Genomic DNA, 19,248 nt, shown 5'->3' on the forward strand with positions numbered 1-19,248 from the left:
CGCTAAGCTTTCCCTCACCAAATCCTCTAGTTTTATAGTAAACGACAGCAGATCACTTCTAAATGTCGGTGATAAGGTTGGACATGTAATCTTGGACACTTTTAAACCCGACCCAGCCTGTCCGCCTCCACCGCCTGCACGCCCGCGGCCATGGGGCTAATCCAGGCGCACAGGCTCCGGTGAGTAAACAGCGCTCGGCTCTTTTTTTGATATATTTCAGTGCGTTGTGCTTGTATTAGTCTGCATGTGACAAAAAAAAGAAAGAATCTTTCTTGCTATCGTGCTATGTGACCTGCCGTGCCAAATTAAATGTTGGAAAATGTTTTCCAATATTTGGGATTATGCGCATCTTCATGACACAAAACAAAAATGAGAAATTAGTATTGTTACATTCAGTTTGAGGGCTACAACAGAATATTATTTGTTTTCATGTGGTATCGGACATGTTGTGCTGGGGACACCGACACTATCCCAACGCTGCAGCTACCGGGGACTGCAGAAGCGAGTACCGCGGGGCAGCTGGAGCCTCCGCCGGACGCACAACTTTCCCGATTCCCAGCAACATGCAAATGTTTATGTTCATCCTTGTAAAATAAATGTTTTTCTGGTTCAAAGTGATCTTGTATTGTTATTTAGACATTTTTATTTTATTTTAGAACAAAACAAGGTAATAAGCATTTAGTGTAAGCAAAACATGATAAACCTGATATGGCACTATATGACATTTAGTGTGCTTCTGCCAAAAATATTAATGTATCAAAATGAATGTCAGTGGTAATCTTTGGCCCATCTACAGGCCTAATTATAATAACAAACGAATATTACTTCAAATGTTTTTTATGGAAAATATTTAGTTTTTTTGTTTTTTGGGGCTAAAAAAACAGTGCGCTCATGTAATGAAACTGGGATTTAAAGGGTTAAAACAACGAAAATATAATTAAAACCTTATATGAATATTTCAGGGAGAAGTAGTTTTAAAAGCCTGACCAATTTAAAGTGGAAAAAAGTATGAATATATAATCTTTTTATTGCACTTTTTGGGAAGGGACCATTTTCTGCCCTTAGGGCCTTTAGAGGGTGCATTTTTTTAAATCTGCTCCTGCAAAAAAAATAAAAGTGGATCGAAATGAATGTTGGTGCCAATCTTTGGACCATCTAAAGGCCTAATTATAATAACAAACGAATATTACTTCAAATGTTTTTTTTGGAAAATATTTAGTTTTTTTGTTTTTGGGGGCTAAAAAAACAGGGCACTCATGTAATAAAACTGGGATTTAAAGGGTTAAAACAACGAAAATATAATTAAAACTTTATATGAATATTTCAGGGAGAAGTAGTTTTAAAAGACTGACCAATTTAAAGTGGAAAAAAATATGAATATATAATCTTTTTATTGCACTTTTTGGGGCGTGGCCATTTTCTGCCCTTAGGGCCTTTAAAGGGTGCATTTTTTTAGGGCCTAACATGTTATCCAATTATTTTTTTTCTTTTGTTTGCTTAATGAACTTCTGTATATTGTTTACATGACTGAAATAAAGTTAGCACAAAAAATCTTTTTTATTATCTTTTCTGTGGTTTTTTTGTACACTATCTCCTTCAGTATCGTTCAAGTTAAAAAAAAAAAATAAAGCACAATCACCTGTCTCTGTCAGTATCCGACTACACTTCTCCAGTCTGAACGACTTTCCGATGTCATTGCTGTATATCCTGGTGGTGTGGATCTGTGAATCGATGTCTCATTCACTCTTGGCATACAGCTCGATGTCATCCATGTAGAGGAGGTGGCTGATGATTGCTCGATTCTGTAGTCAGTATCTGTAGCTAGTCTTGTAACGACCTCACTGAGGGGGTTTTATGCCTATGCAGACCAGCAGTGGCGACAGAGCATCTCCTTGGTAGATCCTGCACTTGATGGATACTATTTTTCTATTTCTCTGGTATACCTCTTCAATCAGCTGTCCAAGCCTGTGAGTCTTTCTTTGGCAGTTTCAAAGGCCTCAGGAATTAAAAACAATATATCCCCAGTTATCCAAAGTTTTGGCAGCAGAAAAAAATATTCTACATCCAAAAAGTAATTTCCTTATAAGAAAATTAAATTGGACCTTGAGCATCTGTGCATAAGTGAGATAACTACACTTCACTTCCACAGTCTTACTGAGCATGTGCAGAGGAAATGTAATATTGCCCGCAGTCTCTAGTATTTAGACCACCAGTGTGCCCCTCACCCCTCCTATTTTGTATAGGAGGGGTGAGGGGAGTGAGTGGGGCTGAGAACTAGGAGACCAATTCCAATTCTACATTATGTCACTGACAGTGGATGCAGTTCATTTGTTAATTCTAGGAAACCTAATGCAGTCTGACCAGTTAATTCCTGAGCAGGGTTGTTGTTGACACTCCCTACTGTGTCAGTCCTGCTGTCAGTGCAGATAAATGAAGCACAGAAATGAATTGTTTATTTCACAGAACAGATCTGTTGTGTTTCTGTCCTTTATAATCTCTGAGTAAATCATATAGCACAAACAGAAACTGCTTCTTTAAATAAAACTTCAGTGCTGACATTTGAACTTTACATTCTTAGTCATTAGTCATAATTTCAAAATAAAGAGTTGGGTCATTGTTCTTCTGACTTTATTGTGTTGCTGTGTTTAAAGAAAACGCTGACAGCCGTCTCCACTCTGTGATTATTTGTTATGAGAGTTACAGCCGAATAATAAGGGACAGGTTCACTATTTTTTGACTCGCACATGCTCACATTTTTAAGAGCAGAATAAAATTAAATATGTATAAATAACTTATATAAATATATTTATTTTAGTTCAGGAAAAAGCAGAATGAAATATCGAGAAGAAATGCTAAATTGTGAAGTTCAGTTTGTTCAGCATCAGGTTTTCAAATCCAGTAATTCTGCTGGACAATAAAATTATGTCTTACGCAGAACCTGCAACCTGAGATGTAAGACTGCACGGTGGCCTCGGGAGGTTTTGATGGCACTCGGTAGGATGACTTTAAACATCAAGAAGAGGAAGCGAATAAAGACAGAGATGAATGGTGGAAGTTAAAGAAGGCAGAATATCGCACAGAGCTCAGGTTCTGGGTGGAAGGAAAGAGTTACCAGGTGTTTGGTGTACTGAAGAAGACTTGGTGTTGGGATGAGGAAGAGGTTAGCAAAGAAAAAGTGGGATGGTCGGGGAGCTGAAGGAGGTAGACCGGACTGCTGGGTGCTAAGAGAGAGGTGGCAAAGATAAAGGAAAAGGCTCATAGTGAACCGTATGTGAGGCTGGACACCAAGGAAGGACAAAAGGACTTGTACTGATTGACTGGGAGAGAAATCGAGGTGGAAAGGATTAATAAAAACGTTCAACATTGCTGCCTGAAAGCTGAAATTCCTGGATCAGGTGAGCTGCAGTGAGGTGTTGGGTGTGTCATCAGAGAGAGGTGTGCTTAATGCAGACAGAGAGGAGGAGAGAGGAAGGTTATTTAAGCCTCAGCAGGTCTGGAGGTATGGATCTTACAGCGATGGCTTTCTACAAAGTGATGTGTTTGGCTGCTGGGCTGATGCTCCTGACCCAAGGTAAGAGCTGTCTGCACACACCTGCATCAGGTACGACTCAGAGGGCGAAAACACTCAGGAGCACATCGCTTCACTTTAAAGTGAGACTGCAGGAAAAGGAGGACCGGTGTTGTGCTTTGAAAGCTAAAACACAGATTAATGCGACGATCTGTTTGGTTTGGGAAGCAGCTGAGAGGCTGAACTGCTCTCCACCAATCACAGTTATTAGAGCTGCTTTATTTTATTTTAACTTTGATTCAGTTTTTAAATTTTATTTCAATTCATATTAAGAACTTAAGACTTATAGAGTTTTATAATATTAACATATTAAGTCGTAATACTCAAGGAGAGTTATTACAGTTCAAATATGTGGCTCACATCCTTCGTAGATGACATTCAGCTGTTGTTTTTGTTGTGATAAGAAAATTCAATTCAGTTCAGTTTTATTTATATATCGTCAAATCACCAAAATTTCAGGGGGTGATATGGTACTAAAAGGTTATTAAGATAAGATGGGGCCTGATTATTTAAGACCTTGTATGTGAGGAGCAGGATTTGGAATTCAATTCTGGATTTAACCGGGAGTGTCACGGCCAGCGGGAGCTGACTGTGCGAGAGTGAGAACGAGTGCCCAGGTGCATACACAGAAGGAAGCCAAGCCATTTTATTTTGGCTGATAAACATGAATACAAAATAAGGCAATACAAACTGGGTGACAAACTAAACTACAACCTACACTGGGAAAACTAAACACCATAACTATGATAACTATGTTTACTGTGACTACTATGAGTGCTATGACTAGACATGGTCACACAGACGTTCTGACAAAGACAGAAACGTACACACAGACTAAATACACACGAGGGGTGATCAGGGGAAGTGAAACTAAATACAATGAACAAAGAACACCAGACTCTTTCAAAATAAAACAGGAAACATGTCAGAGGCAGACATAATACTGACTTGACAACATGAACAGGGCAGACTGGAACATAAGGGGTGACAACACAACAGGATCTAGATCGACAAGGACTAAAGACTGAGCAACTAAGGATGTTTAAGATAATTAGATGACTTAACATAAAGAATGTCGAAATACAAGGCAACTGAAATCTGAACTAATGATAGAAACAACAAGAACTTAGCATCTCTTCTACAGTACATGTCAATGATGCAAAATGAACAGAAAATGCTGGGTCCCAGAACCATGGCAGGGACCAATGAAGGGAAGCCAAAACAGGAGAAATCTGCTCTCTCTTTCTAGTCCCTGTCAGGACTCTTGCTGCAGCATTTTGGATCAGCTGAAGGCTTTTCAGCGAGTTTTTAGGACATCCTGATAATAATGAATTACAGTAGTCCAGCCTGGAAGTAATAAATGCATGAACTAGTTTTTCAGCGTCACTCTGAGACAGGATATTTCTAATGCTTATGTTGCACATGAATGTAAGAAGTCACTTTATTAGATATAATTATGTAGTTAGAACTTAATTTCAGAGGATTAGGGCCACATTAGGAAAAAACATTACTGATTATTTCAAGAATAAAGTCAAATTTTCAAGATTAAATTAGAAAATCTATTTTGGAAAAAAAAAAAAAGTTGTGGAGATTACACTTGTTGTTTCGAGACGATCTGCCACGGTTACCCTCTAAGTTAGTGAAATCGTACTTCAGAATTGGTTTTAGTACAAAGGAAATTATTTTTCTTATAGCTCATAAAGTCAGATGTGACCATATTTAGATGGGAGGGTGGAGAGCTTAGTTATGAGCTCACTTTTAGTTAGCCTCGTTATTATCTGTTAAGTGATGATGTATCAGCCCAACTTTTGGGTCCAGTCTCCCACTGCGTTAAGGCTGTTGTCTTTTTAATGTGCTGTTATTGATCAGATGATGTCATTAAAAAGGCTCCAAAAGTCCAGTGGTCCAATTTGAAGACTCAAAATAGCTGAGGTGACGCCTAGCAGACACTAACCACTGAAAGATGAATGGAGATTTGTTGATTAAAAATGTTTTTCTGTTTTTCAGAGTCTGAGTCACAGCTGAGTGGTAAGATAAAGTTTCTTTTAAACTTACCTTAAAGTTTAATACAGCGTGAGGATGAATATTAGTTTCTCACTTCATCTCTAGACTTGAGATGAAGTGAACTCCTGAAATCAGATTACTTTTTACCGCTGTCAGTCCCAGGATCACTGTGTCCTCACTCAGCAGTTTGTAATGCTGAGAGTTTACAGCTCATACAGTAATGCTCACTCTGTGTTTTAATGTCTGTCTTCAGTTTGTGGTCAGCCAAAGCTCAACACCAGGATTGTAGGAGGACAGGAAGCTTCTCCTGGCAGCTGGCCCTGGCAGGTCAGTCTGCTAAAATCTGGGAAGCACGCATGTGGAGGATCCCTCATTAACAGTCAGTGGGTGCTGACTGCTGCTCACTGCTGTCGAAGGTGAGTAGAAAAAGAAAAAAAGAAGAATGAAAGATTTGCTGTTTGAAGATTGATAGCCACAGATCTGGATGGCAGGATCCATTCATTTTAAGTGTAAATAATGACTCATCCTCTCTGCACTGTTTGTGTCTCTCCTGGTGATCTCAGCTTTACTGTAAGCAGTCTGACTGTGAATCTGGGCCGTCAGAGTCTACAGGGATCTAACCCCAATGCAGTGTCTCGGACAGTAACAAAGATCATCACACATCCAAACTACAACTCCATTACCTACAACAGCGACATCTGCCTCCTGCAGCTCTCCTCGTCTGTGACTTTCAACAACTACATTTCTCCCGTCTGCCTGGCAGCTTCAGACAGCACCTTCTACAGCGGCGTGAACACCTGGGTCACCGGCTGGGGCAGTACTGGAGAAACAGGTGGGTCATAGAGACACCTGATTACTTTTAGAGTAAAAAATCACCACACTGAAGGAAATAAGTGTGCTTTCTCAGATGGTTCAGAAATATATCAAGCAATAAAATTCTTCTGCAAGCTAAAGTGTTATAAATCTGAGTCTGATGACTGGGAACACATTGTTTTTTTCAAAAGTGACATTTTGAAATTTGAATTTTTGTCTTCAATAGAAAATATTGCTTCGAACAAACTGGTTCATCTTTTCAAAATCTTTCTTCTGAAGTTGCTAGATGAAAGGAAGCGAGCTACTTATTCAAATGAGCTACACAAACATGGCCGGGTTGCTTGTTTCATGATGATCACTGACTGAAAGTACAAATGGTTTGAGCAGTATTGTAAGCCCAAATAAAAGATGGCTACAGAGACCTCACGGCTCCATGTGTTATGACCTCAATGACACTTTGTTCAACCAGAAGCCCAAACCATTTGATAATCACAATTATATCAAGTTAAAAGGACTTACTTACGCCTAACACTCTACAAAACGTTGACAAGGATCTTCCAAAGAGCTCGTTCTTGAACCATCGTTTTAGTTTCATACCAGATTTGTCCCAACTTGTTGGTGATGTTGTTGCCTGGTTTCCTCAGCATATGTCGTATCCATCTACATCATCCTCCTTCCAACACTTCCTCTAATATTCACAATGGAGTTGGAGATTCTGATCTAAGTTTAAGTCTAAGTGTTCTTGAGTTTCAGATGTTTTTCAGTTTAAAGAATCCAGCTCTTGCTTTGCTTGTTGTCATCATCATCGTTTATTTGTATAGCACTTCAAAACAACTAGCAAAATTAAAAATACAAGAAAATCATTAAAAATACAAGAAAATTAATAAGAAATGTGTCAGTTTCCTACAGAGTTAAAAGCCAGGGAATAAAAACCGGTTTTCAATCTGGACTTAAAGACCTACACTGATGACGCTTGTCTATTATGGAGGGGAAGGTTATTCCAAAGCATCGGAGCTGCAATTGAAAACGCTCGGTCTCCTCTGCATTTCAGCCGTGACTCAGGAACCGACAGCAACAGCTGCTCAGCTGAACGGTGCGAGCGAGGAGAAACATGTGGCTTCAGCAAATCAGATAAGTAAACAGGAGCCAGACCATTTAAAGATTTAAAAACCAATAAAAGTACTTTAAAACGAACCCTAAATTCAATGGGAAGCCAATGCAAGGAAGCCAGAACCAGAGTGATGTGATCGAATTTCCTACTACCGGATAAAAATCGTGCCGCCGCATTTTGCACTAATTGCAGGTGTGCCAAAGTGCCCAGCCCAACCCCTATTAAAAGGGAATAACAATAGTCCAGACATGAGGTGATAAAAGCATGAATAAGAGTTTCCAAATTGGGTTCGGAAAGGAAAGGCTTAACCTTCGACAGGCGTCTGATGTGATAAAAAGCTGATTTTACCACCCCATTTACATGACCATCAAAAGTAAGTGTGGAATCAAATTTAACACCAAGATTAGTGATCGAACTTTTCAGATGGGAGGTCAAATCACCAAAATCAGCATCTGGAGAATCATTAGAACGATGCGGGCCATATAAAATTGCTTCAGTTTTGCGATCATTAAAATTCTGAAAATTATTTGCCATCCATGATTTAACATCGCTGAGATAGTCAAGCAGTGATTGACATGGGGAGGTATCCAAATGACTAAAAGGTAAATAAAGCTGACAGTCATCAGCATACACACAAAATGACACTTTGTGTTTATGAAAAATTGCACCAAGAGGGAGTAAATACAGCGAGAAAAATAATGGCCCGAGGATAGATCCCTGGGGAACATCCCAAAGCAGAGGGGCCACAGAGGAAGTGGCCAACCCAAGCTTAACACAAAAACTCCTTTGATTTTACTCATGAATCAAAATCAGAAATTCCCACACAGTGGTGTAAGCGGGAGATCAGCAGGTCGTGGTCCACTGTGTTAAATGCAGCTGTCATGTCCAATAACACAAGCACCTCATATTTACCAAGATCAGTAGTAATAAGAATGTCATTCATAACTTTAACAAGAGCTGTCTCTGTACTGTGAAAGGGCTTAAAACCAGATTGGAAGATTTCAAACTGCGAGTCATTCAAGTAGTCTAACAGCTGGGTATGTACAATATTCTCCAAGATCTTGCTTAAAAAGGGAAGCTTGGAGATAGGTCTAAAATTTGACATAACAGAACTATCAAGGCCAGGTATCTTAAGTAAGGGATGTATGACTGCATGTTTAAACCCACTATAGGAACTTAACCGGTTTACAGACTAGTATTGATCATTTTCAGGATGTAAGGTCCAAAATACCTTTTGGAGAAAGCGGGGAGTAACAACTTCATTCAGGGAACCACAGGGCTTAGCATGTAGCACCAGTTCCTCTAATTGTTGGTTTGACATCATTGTCTGTTCCTCCCTGCTTGTTAATGAGGGAGGTAAGAGAAGGGATTCTGCCAGGTTTACTGCTTCTGTTCTGGCTTCTTTTATTTTGATGACCTTAGTTTTACCTTTGTGGATGTTAAATCCTACTTGTCCTGAAACTGCTGCTAGTGCACTCATCTTATCTTGCATTTGCTGCTGATTCCCAGATAGCCAAAAATAACTTTCTTTTTTTACTTTTTTGCTTTAATTTCTGTACAAGCAATGTTCCCTCTAATTTTTCATGTGTCTGAGCGAACACACAAACTCCCTGAGCGTCCCTTGGACCACTATGAGTAACAACAGACGTGTGCACTGTGGTCACGCCAGCATCAAATCCATCCAAGTTACATGGTTTATTAAAATAATCAAATTACAGCATTTACATTTATGTTAGACTACTTTTAATTAACAGCTTTAGCCCACTTACAATGAAAATTTAAAAAAAATCTTGTTCATGACCTGTGTAGTATGTTAACACAATTGGAAGTAAAAATAACTTGAACTCCAATTTTGAAAACACAACTCTCTGTTTTGTTTTTTGTTTTTTTGTTTTTTATAAAGCTCTGACTTGTATTATGAGTCTGTGGTCTGGGAGAGAGTCTGTAACTCTGTCTGCAAAATACAGTATATAATGACCAATGCTGGGCAATTAATTATATAGTTACTTCCTCAAAAAAGTAACTGAGTTATGCAAACAACAAAGTTTTTTGCAGCTGTTTACCTAAAAATGCAGCCAAGGCGTTTTTTAAACAAACATTTCAAACTATTTACAGAACAATCAGCTGTTCTGCATCAAATCTGATGCCACACAAATTATTTGTGCCACTCCAAAAAATAATTTCTGTCCACTATGAGATAAAGGAGAACAACAGCCTGATACCTGCAGGCCTGACAACAGGAGATGTATCACTGCTGTAACACCTGTAACATTCAGCAGCCGCCTCATTGTTCTGACACACCAACAAAACTATTGACTACACTACACACTAACTACACACTAACTACACACTAACTACACAAGATTTGCGCTAAACGTCTCAAATCTCTCACATCTCAGAACACCGCCGTCACTCCTAAAACTTCCTCCTTTCCTAAACAACTAGATGCCACGTTGCCATATCATTTTTTGACTGGTTGACATGGTACATTTTTCGACCAATAGGGAAGGGGGGGGGTTTTTTTGGTTTGGGTTTTGCTCACAGGCGGAGAGTGCTTTTGAGCATTTTCCTTATAAAACGCCGTTTTTACCGTTTCTTCCCACAGTAAATATAAACAACGATAGTATTCAGGAAGAAAACCAAACATTGCAGATATTTTTATCATAACTCTGGTTTTACGTGGCCGATCAACACAATTTAAAAACTGGTATAAAGTCCACACTTTTTCCGTCAGTTGTTCCGTCTGTCCTGCTCACATCTCCAATGGTTGTACACGTTGTCATTAACGTGGCTTCACTCCACATCAGCCACGCCGCTTTGCTAGCTAAAACACCGGTGTCGGCACATAAGGACGCTGTCATAGCCTGTCAGCGACGTTTATTGGCTGCATATATACGAATGTGAATCGCATCATTGGCTGGACTATAGGATAAGGTGGCATCGTTCTAATCCCACACAGGAGCAGCCAGTCACTTACTGACTAACACTGCAAAACAGAATTGTTAAAGTTTTAATTTTAAATTTCAATTCAGGTTAGATTTTTTTTTTTTGTGCGTAATGCAGATTTTCTGTGCGCAGAGACCGTGCCAGCAGTGCGCAATTGCGCACTCGCGCAGCTTAGAGGGAACATTGTGTACAAGTATGGCTCGAATAAAACTGCAGTTACAAACTTTACTTTTTTGCATCTCCAGTGGAACAGGGCCATGCTATGATAGGCCTATTATAAATACTAAAAATTATTTTTCTTTGTAATCATTTTCTGGTGTGTTGCGTACCAGTATCCAACAATAGTCTATGATACAAACCACTGCAGCACAGTACCTGTAAAACCTACAGCGTGCTCTAATCACTCTAATAGGATATTATGGTCGACAGTATCAAATGCTGCACTGAGGTCTGCACGCTGCACAGGACAAGCACAGAGATGAGTCCACTGTCAGAGACCATAAGAAGATCATTTGTAACCTTTTCTAAAGCTGTTTCTGTGCTGTGATGAGCTCTGAAACTGTCATGTTTTGGCTGAGTGGCAGGCAGGATTGGACCCAAATACAGGACTTGGAGACTGACTGATTAACCTAAAGCACAGCCTTACTGCTGGAAAAACAATTCAAATAATGAACTTGTGAAAAACAAACAAAAAACCCTAAACATGGAAACTAAGGATTAACGCTAGAAGACTATAAACAGAAACTACAAGGAAACAGAGACCACACACAGAGGATACGATGCGACACAGGGCAAAGAAAACACAGGGCTTAAGTACACAGTGGAGTAATTCGGAAATTGGAGACAGGAGGGAAGCTGGGAGGAACGAGACAATAGAAGCAAAATTAAAAACACTGCCATTAGACACAGACTTTCAAAGTAAAACAGGAAGCACACAATAGGCACAGAATTGACACTGAACTAAACCTACACTAAACACGAGGGCACAAGAACAAAACCTGAGAACTAAACTCATAACCAGAATTAAACTGAAACATAGAATAATAACAATCAAACCAGCACAACTAGAGAATCAGAACATAAATCATATAGAATAATACCAAAGCACAAGAAACTGAAAATGCTGGGTCAAAATGATCCGGAACCATGATAGAAACCTTCAAATAAGCCATTCCTCTGCTGTTGATCTGTTAGCTGTTTGAGAGCTACTCTTTCAAGAATGTTCAAGATAAAACTAGCCACTGCAGTCAACAGGCCTGCAAAAGGAGTGCATCCAACCTGACCACTCACCTCATTTTTGTGCCAACTTCAGGTTATAATCTTTCCAATTTTTGTCTCACCATGTGAGCACTGGCGTTGTTTCTCCATTTCACAGCCAAAGCGTCATACCCCAGTGTTAAAATATGACTAGATACGAAAAATATTTTGATAAAGAAGGAATTACGGCCACACGATAATCCTGGTATCAGATGAAGGAGAATCTTCATCTAATCTACTTTTTCTGCTTTATACTTTTTCACCTTCAGTGTCCCTTCCTTCACCCAATCTGATGGAGGTGCAGGTTCCCGTGGTGGGAAACAGGCAGTGTAACTGTAACTATGGAGTGGGAGAAATCACTGACAACATGGTCTGTGCCGGGTTAAGTGCAGGAGGAAAGGACTCCTGTCAGGTGATTGTTGTTACCTGTGTTTGGCACATTTTCACCTTCTACAGTTTCTTCTCCTCAGCTAACAGTAAATGTTTCTGCTCTCAAAGGGGGATTCAGGAGGTCCAATGGTGAGCAAGCAGAACCGTCGCTGGGTTCAGGCAGGAATCGTCAGTTTTGGGACCGGTTGTGCCAGGCCGAATCTTCCAGGAGTCTACACCAGAGTATCCCAGTACCAGACCTGGATCAACAGCCAGATCTCCTCCAACCAGCCGGGCTTCATGACGTTCACGTCCACTGGGAACAACAGTGACCTCAGTGTTACCTGCACAGGACTGCCACCAGTGCCTACAACCACGACCCCTACAAACACAACCCCTACAACCACCACTACCCCTACAACCACCATCGCTACAACCACAACACCTACAACCACCACTACCCCTCCAACTACGACCCCTAAAACTACCACCACCCCACCAACCACAACCCCTACAACTACCACCACTAAAACCACCAAAGCGCCTACAATCACAACCACCACTAAAACTACCACCACCCCTACAACCATGACCCCAAAAACTACCACCACCCCTCCATCCACCACACGTAAAACTACCACTTTACCAAATACAAACCCTAATAACCCCAAACGTGACACAAATATGCAAACCAAAATCACAAATACTGCTACAACAATCACAATCTCTGCCACGACCACCCAAACCACTACAACAAGCACCACACCTCCAACCACCACTACCCCTCCAACTGCCACCCCTAAAACTACCACCACCCATCCAACCACAACCACTCCAACCACCACTACCCCTCCAACTTCCACCCTTAAAACTACCACAACCCTCCAACCACCACCCCTAAAACTACCACGACCCCTACAACCACGACCACCCTCCAACCGCCACTACCCCTACAACCACCACCCCTGCAACCACAACCCCTCCAACCATCACCCCTAAAACTACCACCACCCCTCCAACCACCACCACGCCTCCAACCACCACCCCTAAAACTACCACGACCCCTACAACCACCACCACCCCTACAACCACCACTACCCCTCCAACTACCACCCCTACAATAACCACCACCACACAAAACTGCAACACAGCCCCTCCAACCACAACCCCACCAACCACCACTACCCCTCCAACAAACACCCCTAAAACCACAACCACTCCAACCACCACCCCTAAAACTACCACGACCCCTACAACCACCACCACCCCTCCAACCACCACTACCCCTCCAACTACCACCCCTACAATAACCACCACCACACAAAACTGCAACATAGCCCCTGCAACCACAACCCCACCAACCACCACTACCCCTCCAACCACCACCCCTACAACCATAACCCCTCCAACCACCACCACCCCTAAAACCACCACCCCTACAATAACCACCACCACACAAAACTGCAACACAGCCCCTCCAACCACAACCCCACCAACCACCCCTACCCCTCCAACCACCACCCTTACAACCATAACCCCTCCAACCACCACTACCCCTAAAACCACCACCCCTACAATAACCACCACCACACAAAACTGCAACACAGCCCCTGCAACCACAACCCCACGAACCACCACTAACCCTACAACCACCACCCCTAAAACTACGACAACAACCACAACCCCTGCAACCACCACTACCCCTAGAACCCCCACCCCTACAATAATCACCACCACAAAAAACTGCAACACAGCCCCTGCAACCACAACCCCTCCAACCACCACTACCCCTCCAACTACGACCCCTAAAACTACCACCACCCCTCCAACCACCACTACCCCTCCAACTACCACCCCTACAACTACCACCTCCCCTCAATTCACCACCCCTACAACCACAACCCCTCCAACCACCATCCCTTCAACCACCACTACCCCTCCAACTACCACCCCTAAAACTACCACCACCCCTACAACCACCACCCAGCCAACCACAACCCCTCCAACCACCAACCCTCCAATCACCACTACCCCTCAAACTACCACCCCTAAAACTACCACAACCCCTCCAACCACCACTACCCCTCCAACTACAACCCCTAAAACTACCACCACCCCTACAACCACAACCCATCCAACCACCACCCCTCCAACCACCACTACCCCTCCAACTACCACCCCTAAAACTACCACCACCCCTACAACCACCACCCCTACAACCACCACTACCCCTCCAACTACCACCCCTAAAACTACCACCACCCCTACAACCACCACTACCCCTCCAACTACCACCTCTAAAACTACCACCACCCCTCCAACCACCACCCCTAAAACTACCACCACCCTTCCCATCACCACCCCTAAAACTACCACTAGAGCAAATGTAAACGCTAATAACCCCAAACGTGACACAAATATGCAAGCCAACATCACAAATACTGCTACAACAATCACAATCTCTGCCACAACCACCCTCACCACTACAACAACCACCCTGCTTCCAACCACTCCTCAGCGTAAGTATCTATCATGGCAACACTATTAACCTCCTAGGAAGGCCGTCCACATATGTGGACATCACATTTTGGGTTATTTAGACCAAAATACTGAATTTTGCTTTACAAGGGCCTGATACCCACTTACGGGGACATTATACTGCTACTGTTCTATCAAAATTTTAAATGAATATCCTCATATGTGGCTCTTATTTTTCTTAAAATCAAAAATAAGGTAAAAAAAAAAAAAAAATCTGGTAATTCTTTGTTTTTACATTCATCAGGCCCCAATGTGCCCAAATATCAAAGAGAAATTAAAATTGCATGCTGTGGAAGAGTTCGGGTCTTAGGAGGTTAAAGATAATAATCTAACTTTTACTCTAGTCTAAATTACTTGGAACTGATGGGTTTATTTGGTCCAAGTTTTTTGTTTTTAATTTTCTGGTTTTCTCCTCAGCAGTAGTCTGTGGACAAGCACCGAGGAGTTCTCACATTTCGGGCGGAACCTCAGTGGCGGTAGCTGGTTCATGGCCATGGATGGCAGGCTTACAGAAACATGGAAGTCACGTGTGCGGTGGGACTCTAGTGGCCTTGGACTCTGTACTGAGCCATGCCGACTGTTTCTCAAGGTTAGTTGGGGCTGAGGTTGAAGTTTGCACAATTTAATCAACAAAAATTCAAACTGCAACCTGGGAGACATGGATAACACCTGTGTATTAGGGTCTACCTTGAGGTGACTGTTGTGAATTTGCGCTGTATAAATAAAATTGAAGTGAATTGTTTTCACAGTGGTTACTGTGGATCTGCAAGCCACAATGCAATCCACCTCCAGCCCTGTTCCCGACCTAATGTCACACCTGCCGTCATGAATGCTGCTCTGCTCTCCATGGAGTTTGTGTAGTTAAATATTTAACTCTTTAATGTGACCCAGGCCTGCATGTCACCAGGTTCAAGTCTGTAAAACTTGGGTCCCATGAAGTTGAGTGTAAAGGTGTAGATCTTGTTTGAAGCTGATGAAGATTATGTTTGGGTGCTTCGTTCCTCCCACAGCTCCCCTGTAGCGTCCGAGTGGACTGTCGTGTTGGGGCGTCTGACGCTAAATGGATCCAACCCGTTTGAGGTGACGCTGAATGTGACAAATATCACTCTGAGCAACACGACCGGGACCAACATAGCCATCCTCCGTCTATCTGCCCAGCCCACCCTGACCGACTACATCCAGCCCATCTGCTTGGACAGCGGGAGAACCTTCGCCGAGGGCTTGGCATGCTGGGCGGCCGGTTGGAGTCCTGGAAGAGGAGGAGGTGAGTCAGCAACATGAAGGCTGACAGAGTTCTGCCCAGACTCTGCACCAGTCCATCTCTCAGATTACACATGTGGACCACTGCACTTACAGTTTCTTTAGTCAAACATCAGGATTTTCTTATCTTTCATAATGTTAGCTGAGGAAGTTATGCAGCAGTTTAACACCTCGGTGGTAAACTGTGGGAGCTCATCATCCAGTGAGAGCATCTGTACAGACGTGTTTGCACTGCAGCAGGTAAATGACTGGATTCTTCTTCTTATAACACACTGTCTGCTGACATGTTTATTCTGGACCTTGGACTGAGGTGCTTATCACAGTCACATGATGAATTTGGATAGTTCATCAATCTGCTTACAATCTTCGAATCATGTAAGAGGTTTCAGCTTTGAATTTTCAGTCTTCATTACAGGCCAGTTAGAGCAAAGCTGGTGTCTGTTAAAGTCACATTGTCACCGGCCTGTATGCTGGCATGCTTTAGAGCATTTTAATTGTGATTTAAAAGAGTCCCTCTGTATCTTGTTTTATTTTCAAGCTTTTATAACTTTCCTCTTTATGAGAATGACATGGCAACCAAATCATTCTGAATTTTAAATCTATGAGAAAATACTATAAAAGCAAAAACAAGGCTAAAGTGTATTTGTGATCTCTTTCACATTTTTAGCTTTTTTGTTTCATTAAAAAAATGTCTCCAATAAAGGTGTATCAAACTCTTCCTTTGAGTCACAGGAAAATAATAACTGATGCTTTCTGTCTGTTCAGGGTGATTCTGGCGGCCCGCTGATGTGTAAGCAGGACGGTTCTTGGTTCCAGGCGGTCGTGTTAACAGCTCCGAGCCCCTCTGCCAGGAGAAGACGAGAAACTCCAGTTATGACCTTCACCAGAGTGAGCTCCTTTGATACCTTCCTGACGAAGACACTGGGGACACTCTTGTCTCCTCCCTCCAACACCACCAACAACACCACCACTACCAGCAGTACCTACACCACCACCACGGCCACCACAACAGACTCAAATAGTGTGTTTGACAGCAGCGAGGGTCGTACTGCTCACTCCTTCGTCTTTGTCCTCTTCCATCTCCTCAGCCTCGCCTTTTGTCTCCAACTCTGCCTTTAGAGAACTCAAACTTGATTCACATGATGTGATGGACACAGATGAATGTGAACAAGCTTTGACTTTAAGACTTTACCAGGGAGCATGGCGGTGCCAGTATCCAATCAGGGAGCCTTAGGTGATGGCTAGTTTTGGTTTTTGGACCTTTTTTTTTTATACTGTTTACAATGAAAACTGCTCAGGTTCACTGTGCAACACATTTCTGACTTTTGCCAGACTCACCCACTGTGATATTGGGTGAGTCTGGATTCTGTGTTAGTGTTAAAGAGTAAGAAAAGTTTCACTATCTCCCTGAACCACACAAACGCGTCCTGTTTTATTTCCAACTCCAGTATGACAACAAAGGTTATCCCACCACAGGTTGTGTTCATTCTGAGCAGAGGTCAGTGAGGCTTTGTTCTTACGCCGGCCTCATTATGAGAAACTGCACACGTTTAAGAAAAAGCACGAGTCCACTTTAAAAGAACTAAATGTGTTTCTGTACCTCTGAAGGACGACTACCTTGAACCCGAGGTTCAGGCTGGACTTTGGTTTATGGGCGGAAAAATGAAGAATTCCTTAAAACTTGCACTGAACATGAAAATGTGGCCCAACAGATGCTTTTCTGAAGCTGAACAGATCAGTAGGATATCTACACCTCAGTTATGTGCCCACAGGACTGAATCAGTTTGCTTTCATAAAATCGCCTCTAACATTTATTGGTTGGAGTTAAAGAAATATATTTTGGGGATCTCGGGAACACAGCGGCAATGATCATTCCTTTTTCACTGATTTGAAGCATAAAAGAAATTCAAATAACCTTTGTTTTTGTTGTTTTTTCTTTCTTTTGTTGAGATGAACATGTCTGTGGATTTGAAATGAGAGCTGCAGTTTGAACTGAACTGTCTTTGTCAGCAGAACACACACCAAGCGCTCGCCATGTTGCTCGCCTGGTTACGATACAATACAGTTAATTACTGACGATGTTCTAATTAGCACATGGATGCAAGCTCTTTCTCTGATTCTTCTTCTCATTATCGTGATTTCAGTAACCACTTCATAATATTATTATTTCTTTATCCTGGTGTAAATGTCACAGAGGTTTATATAGAAAGGCTCCAGCCAGATGGTGGATTCAAACCCAGGCAGCAGTGCTAACTTATTACATCATCAAAGCTGAACATTATTTATTATTTCTAGTAAATAAATAAAACTCAGAAGCATACAGTCTGAAAAGCAGCAGGTGACCAAAGGAGAGAAGAGAAAGAAGATTCAAATTACACTTATCACAACATCATCACGACACCTAACATAAAAAAAAATAAAGAGCAGGTCTGATTTTGTGCTTGTCTTAACATTTTATTTGATTGTTGTGAAAATGTTACTAAAAATGTGAAAATGTTTCTAAATGTTGGGAAAAATTTAAAAGCTGACAGACTGTTTGTCCTGTGGACCTCAGGGAAATGACACAAACTGCGAGCAGTGTGAAAACAGATCTTTTAGCACCCCCTCCTGGCAGATGCATGCATGTGCAGAGTGAGACCTGCATACATAAACGTGTTTCCTGTGGATAAACTAAGAGCAGTGACTGACCAACAAACAGCTGCTGACAGCTGCAGCCTCGGCGTGTCATGACTGTAAGAGGAGCATAGTTTTGGATCTCAGTATTGCCGTGCCAGCTTCTTTAATGAACCGCAGAGATGCAGCTTAAACTCTGACTACACAGTTGGATGCATCGGTGATGAGCAGCTGGAGGAGCACAGAGCACCAGTGGATGATTCTCTGGAGCGGTGTGGTGCAGCCACAGACCTTTTGTTAATTTTACACCATCAGAGGAATTATGACACCTGCCTGTTTTACACACCTGAAAGGCTTCAGCCTGTTGTTTTAGATTGAGAGTCGATACGAGTGTCAGAAGTGATCTGCGACAGAAGGCGAGCAGCAAGAGGGAAAGGGAAGGTTTAAAGATGGCAGTAAGTCCTCCTGTGATGGTTTAGAGATTGTGTAGGCCGAGATGAAGATGCTCAGATGCACACTGGGAGTGAGCATGATGGAGTCAGAGAGGCTGAGATGGTCTGAGCATGTGCAGAGGAGGGAGGGGGAATGATGAAGATGGAAGTGCCAGGCAGGGGGAGAAGAGGAAGACCTCAGAGTGTAGTGAAGGAGGACATACAGAGGGTCGGTGTGACAGAGGAGGATGCTGGGATAGGAGGAGGTGGAGGCAGATGATCTGCTGTGGTGACCTCTAAAGGGAGCAGGTGGAAGGAGAAGAAGAAGAGTGAGGGAG

General features: G+C 42.2%; 1 protein-coding gene across 1 annotated transcript; it reads left to right on the forward strand.

Moving 5' to 3' along the window:
* The first annotated feature begins 3,251 nt into the window (after positions 1–3,251).
* Positions 3,252–17,712, forward strand: LOC102079028 (transmembrane protease serine 9-like). The gene is made up of 10 exons (XM_019357414.2): positions 3,252–3,571; positions 5,576–5,596; positions 5,826–5,988; positions 6,136–6,404; positions 11,969–12,111; positions 12,198–12,493; positions 15,028–15,195; positions 15,617–15,870; positions 16,009–16,106; positions 16,632–17,712. The coding sequence occupies exons 1-10, from the start codon at positions 3,445–3,447 to the stop codon at positions 16,983–16,985; spliced, it is 1,893 nt and encodes a 630-aa protein (XP_019212959.1). The 5' UTR covers positions 3,252–3,444; the 3' UTR covers positions 16,986–17,712.
* The last annotated feature ends 1,536 nt before the right edge of the window (positions 17,713–19,248 follow it).

The sequence above is a fragment of the Oreochromis niloticus genome, linkage group LG4 (genome assembly GCF_001858045.2).
Source record: "Oreochromis niloticus isolate F11D_XX linkage group LG4, O_niloticus_UMD_NMBU, whole genome shotgun sequence".
In the NCBI taxonomy this organism is placed as follows: Eukaryota; Metazoa; Chordata; class Actinopteri; order Cichliformes; family Cichlidae; genus Oreochromis; species Oreochromis niloticus.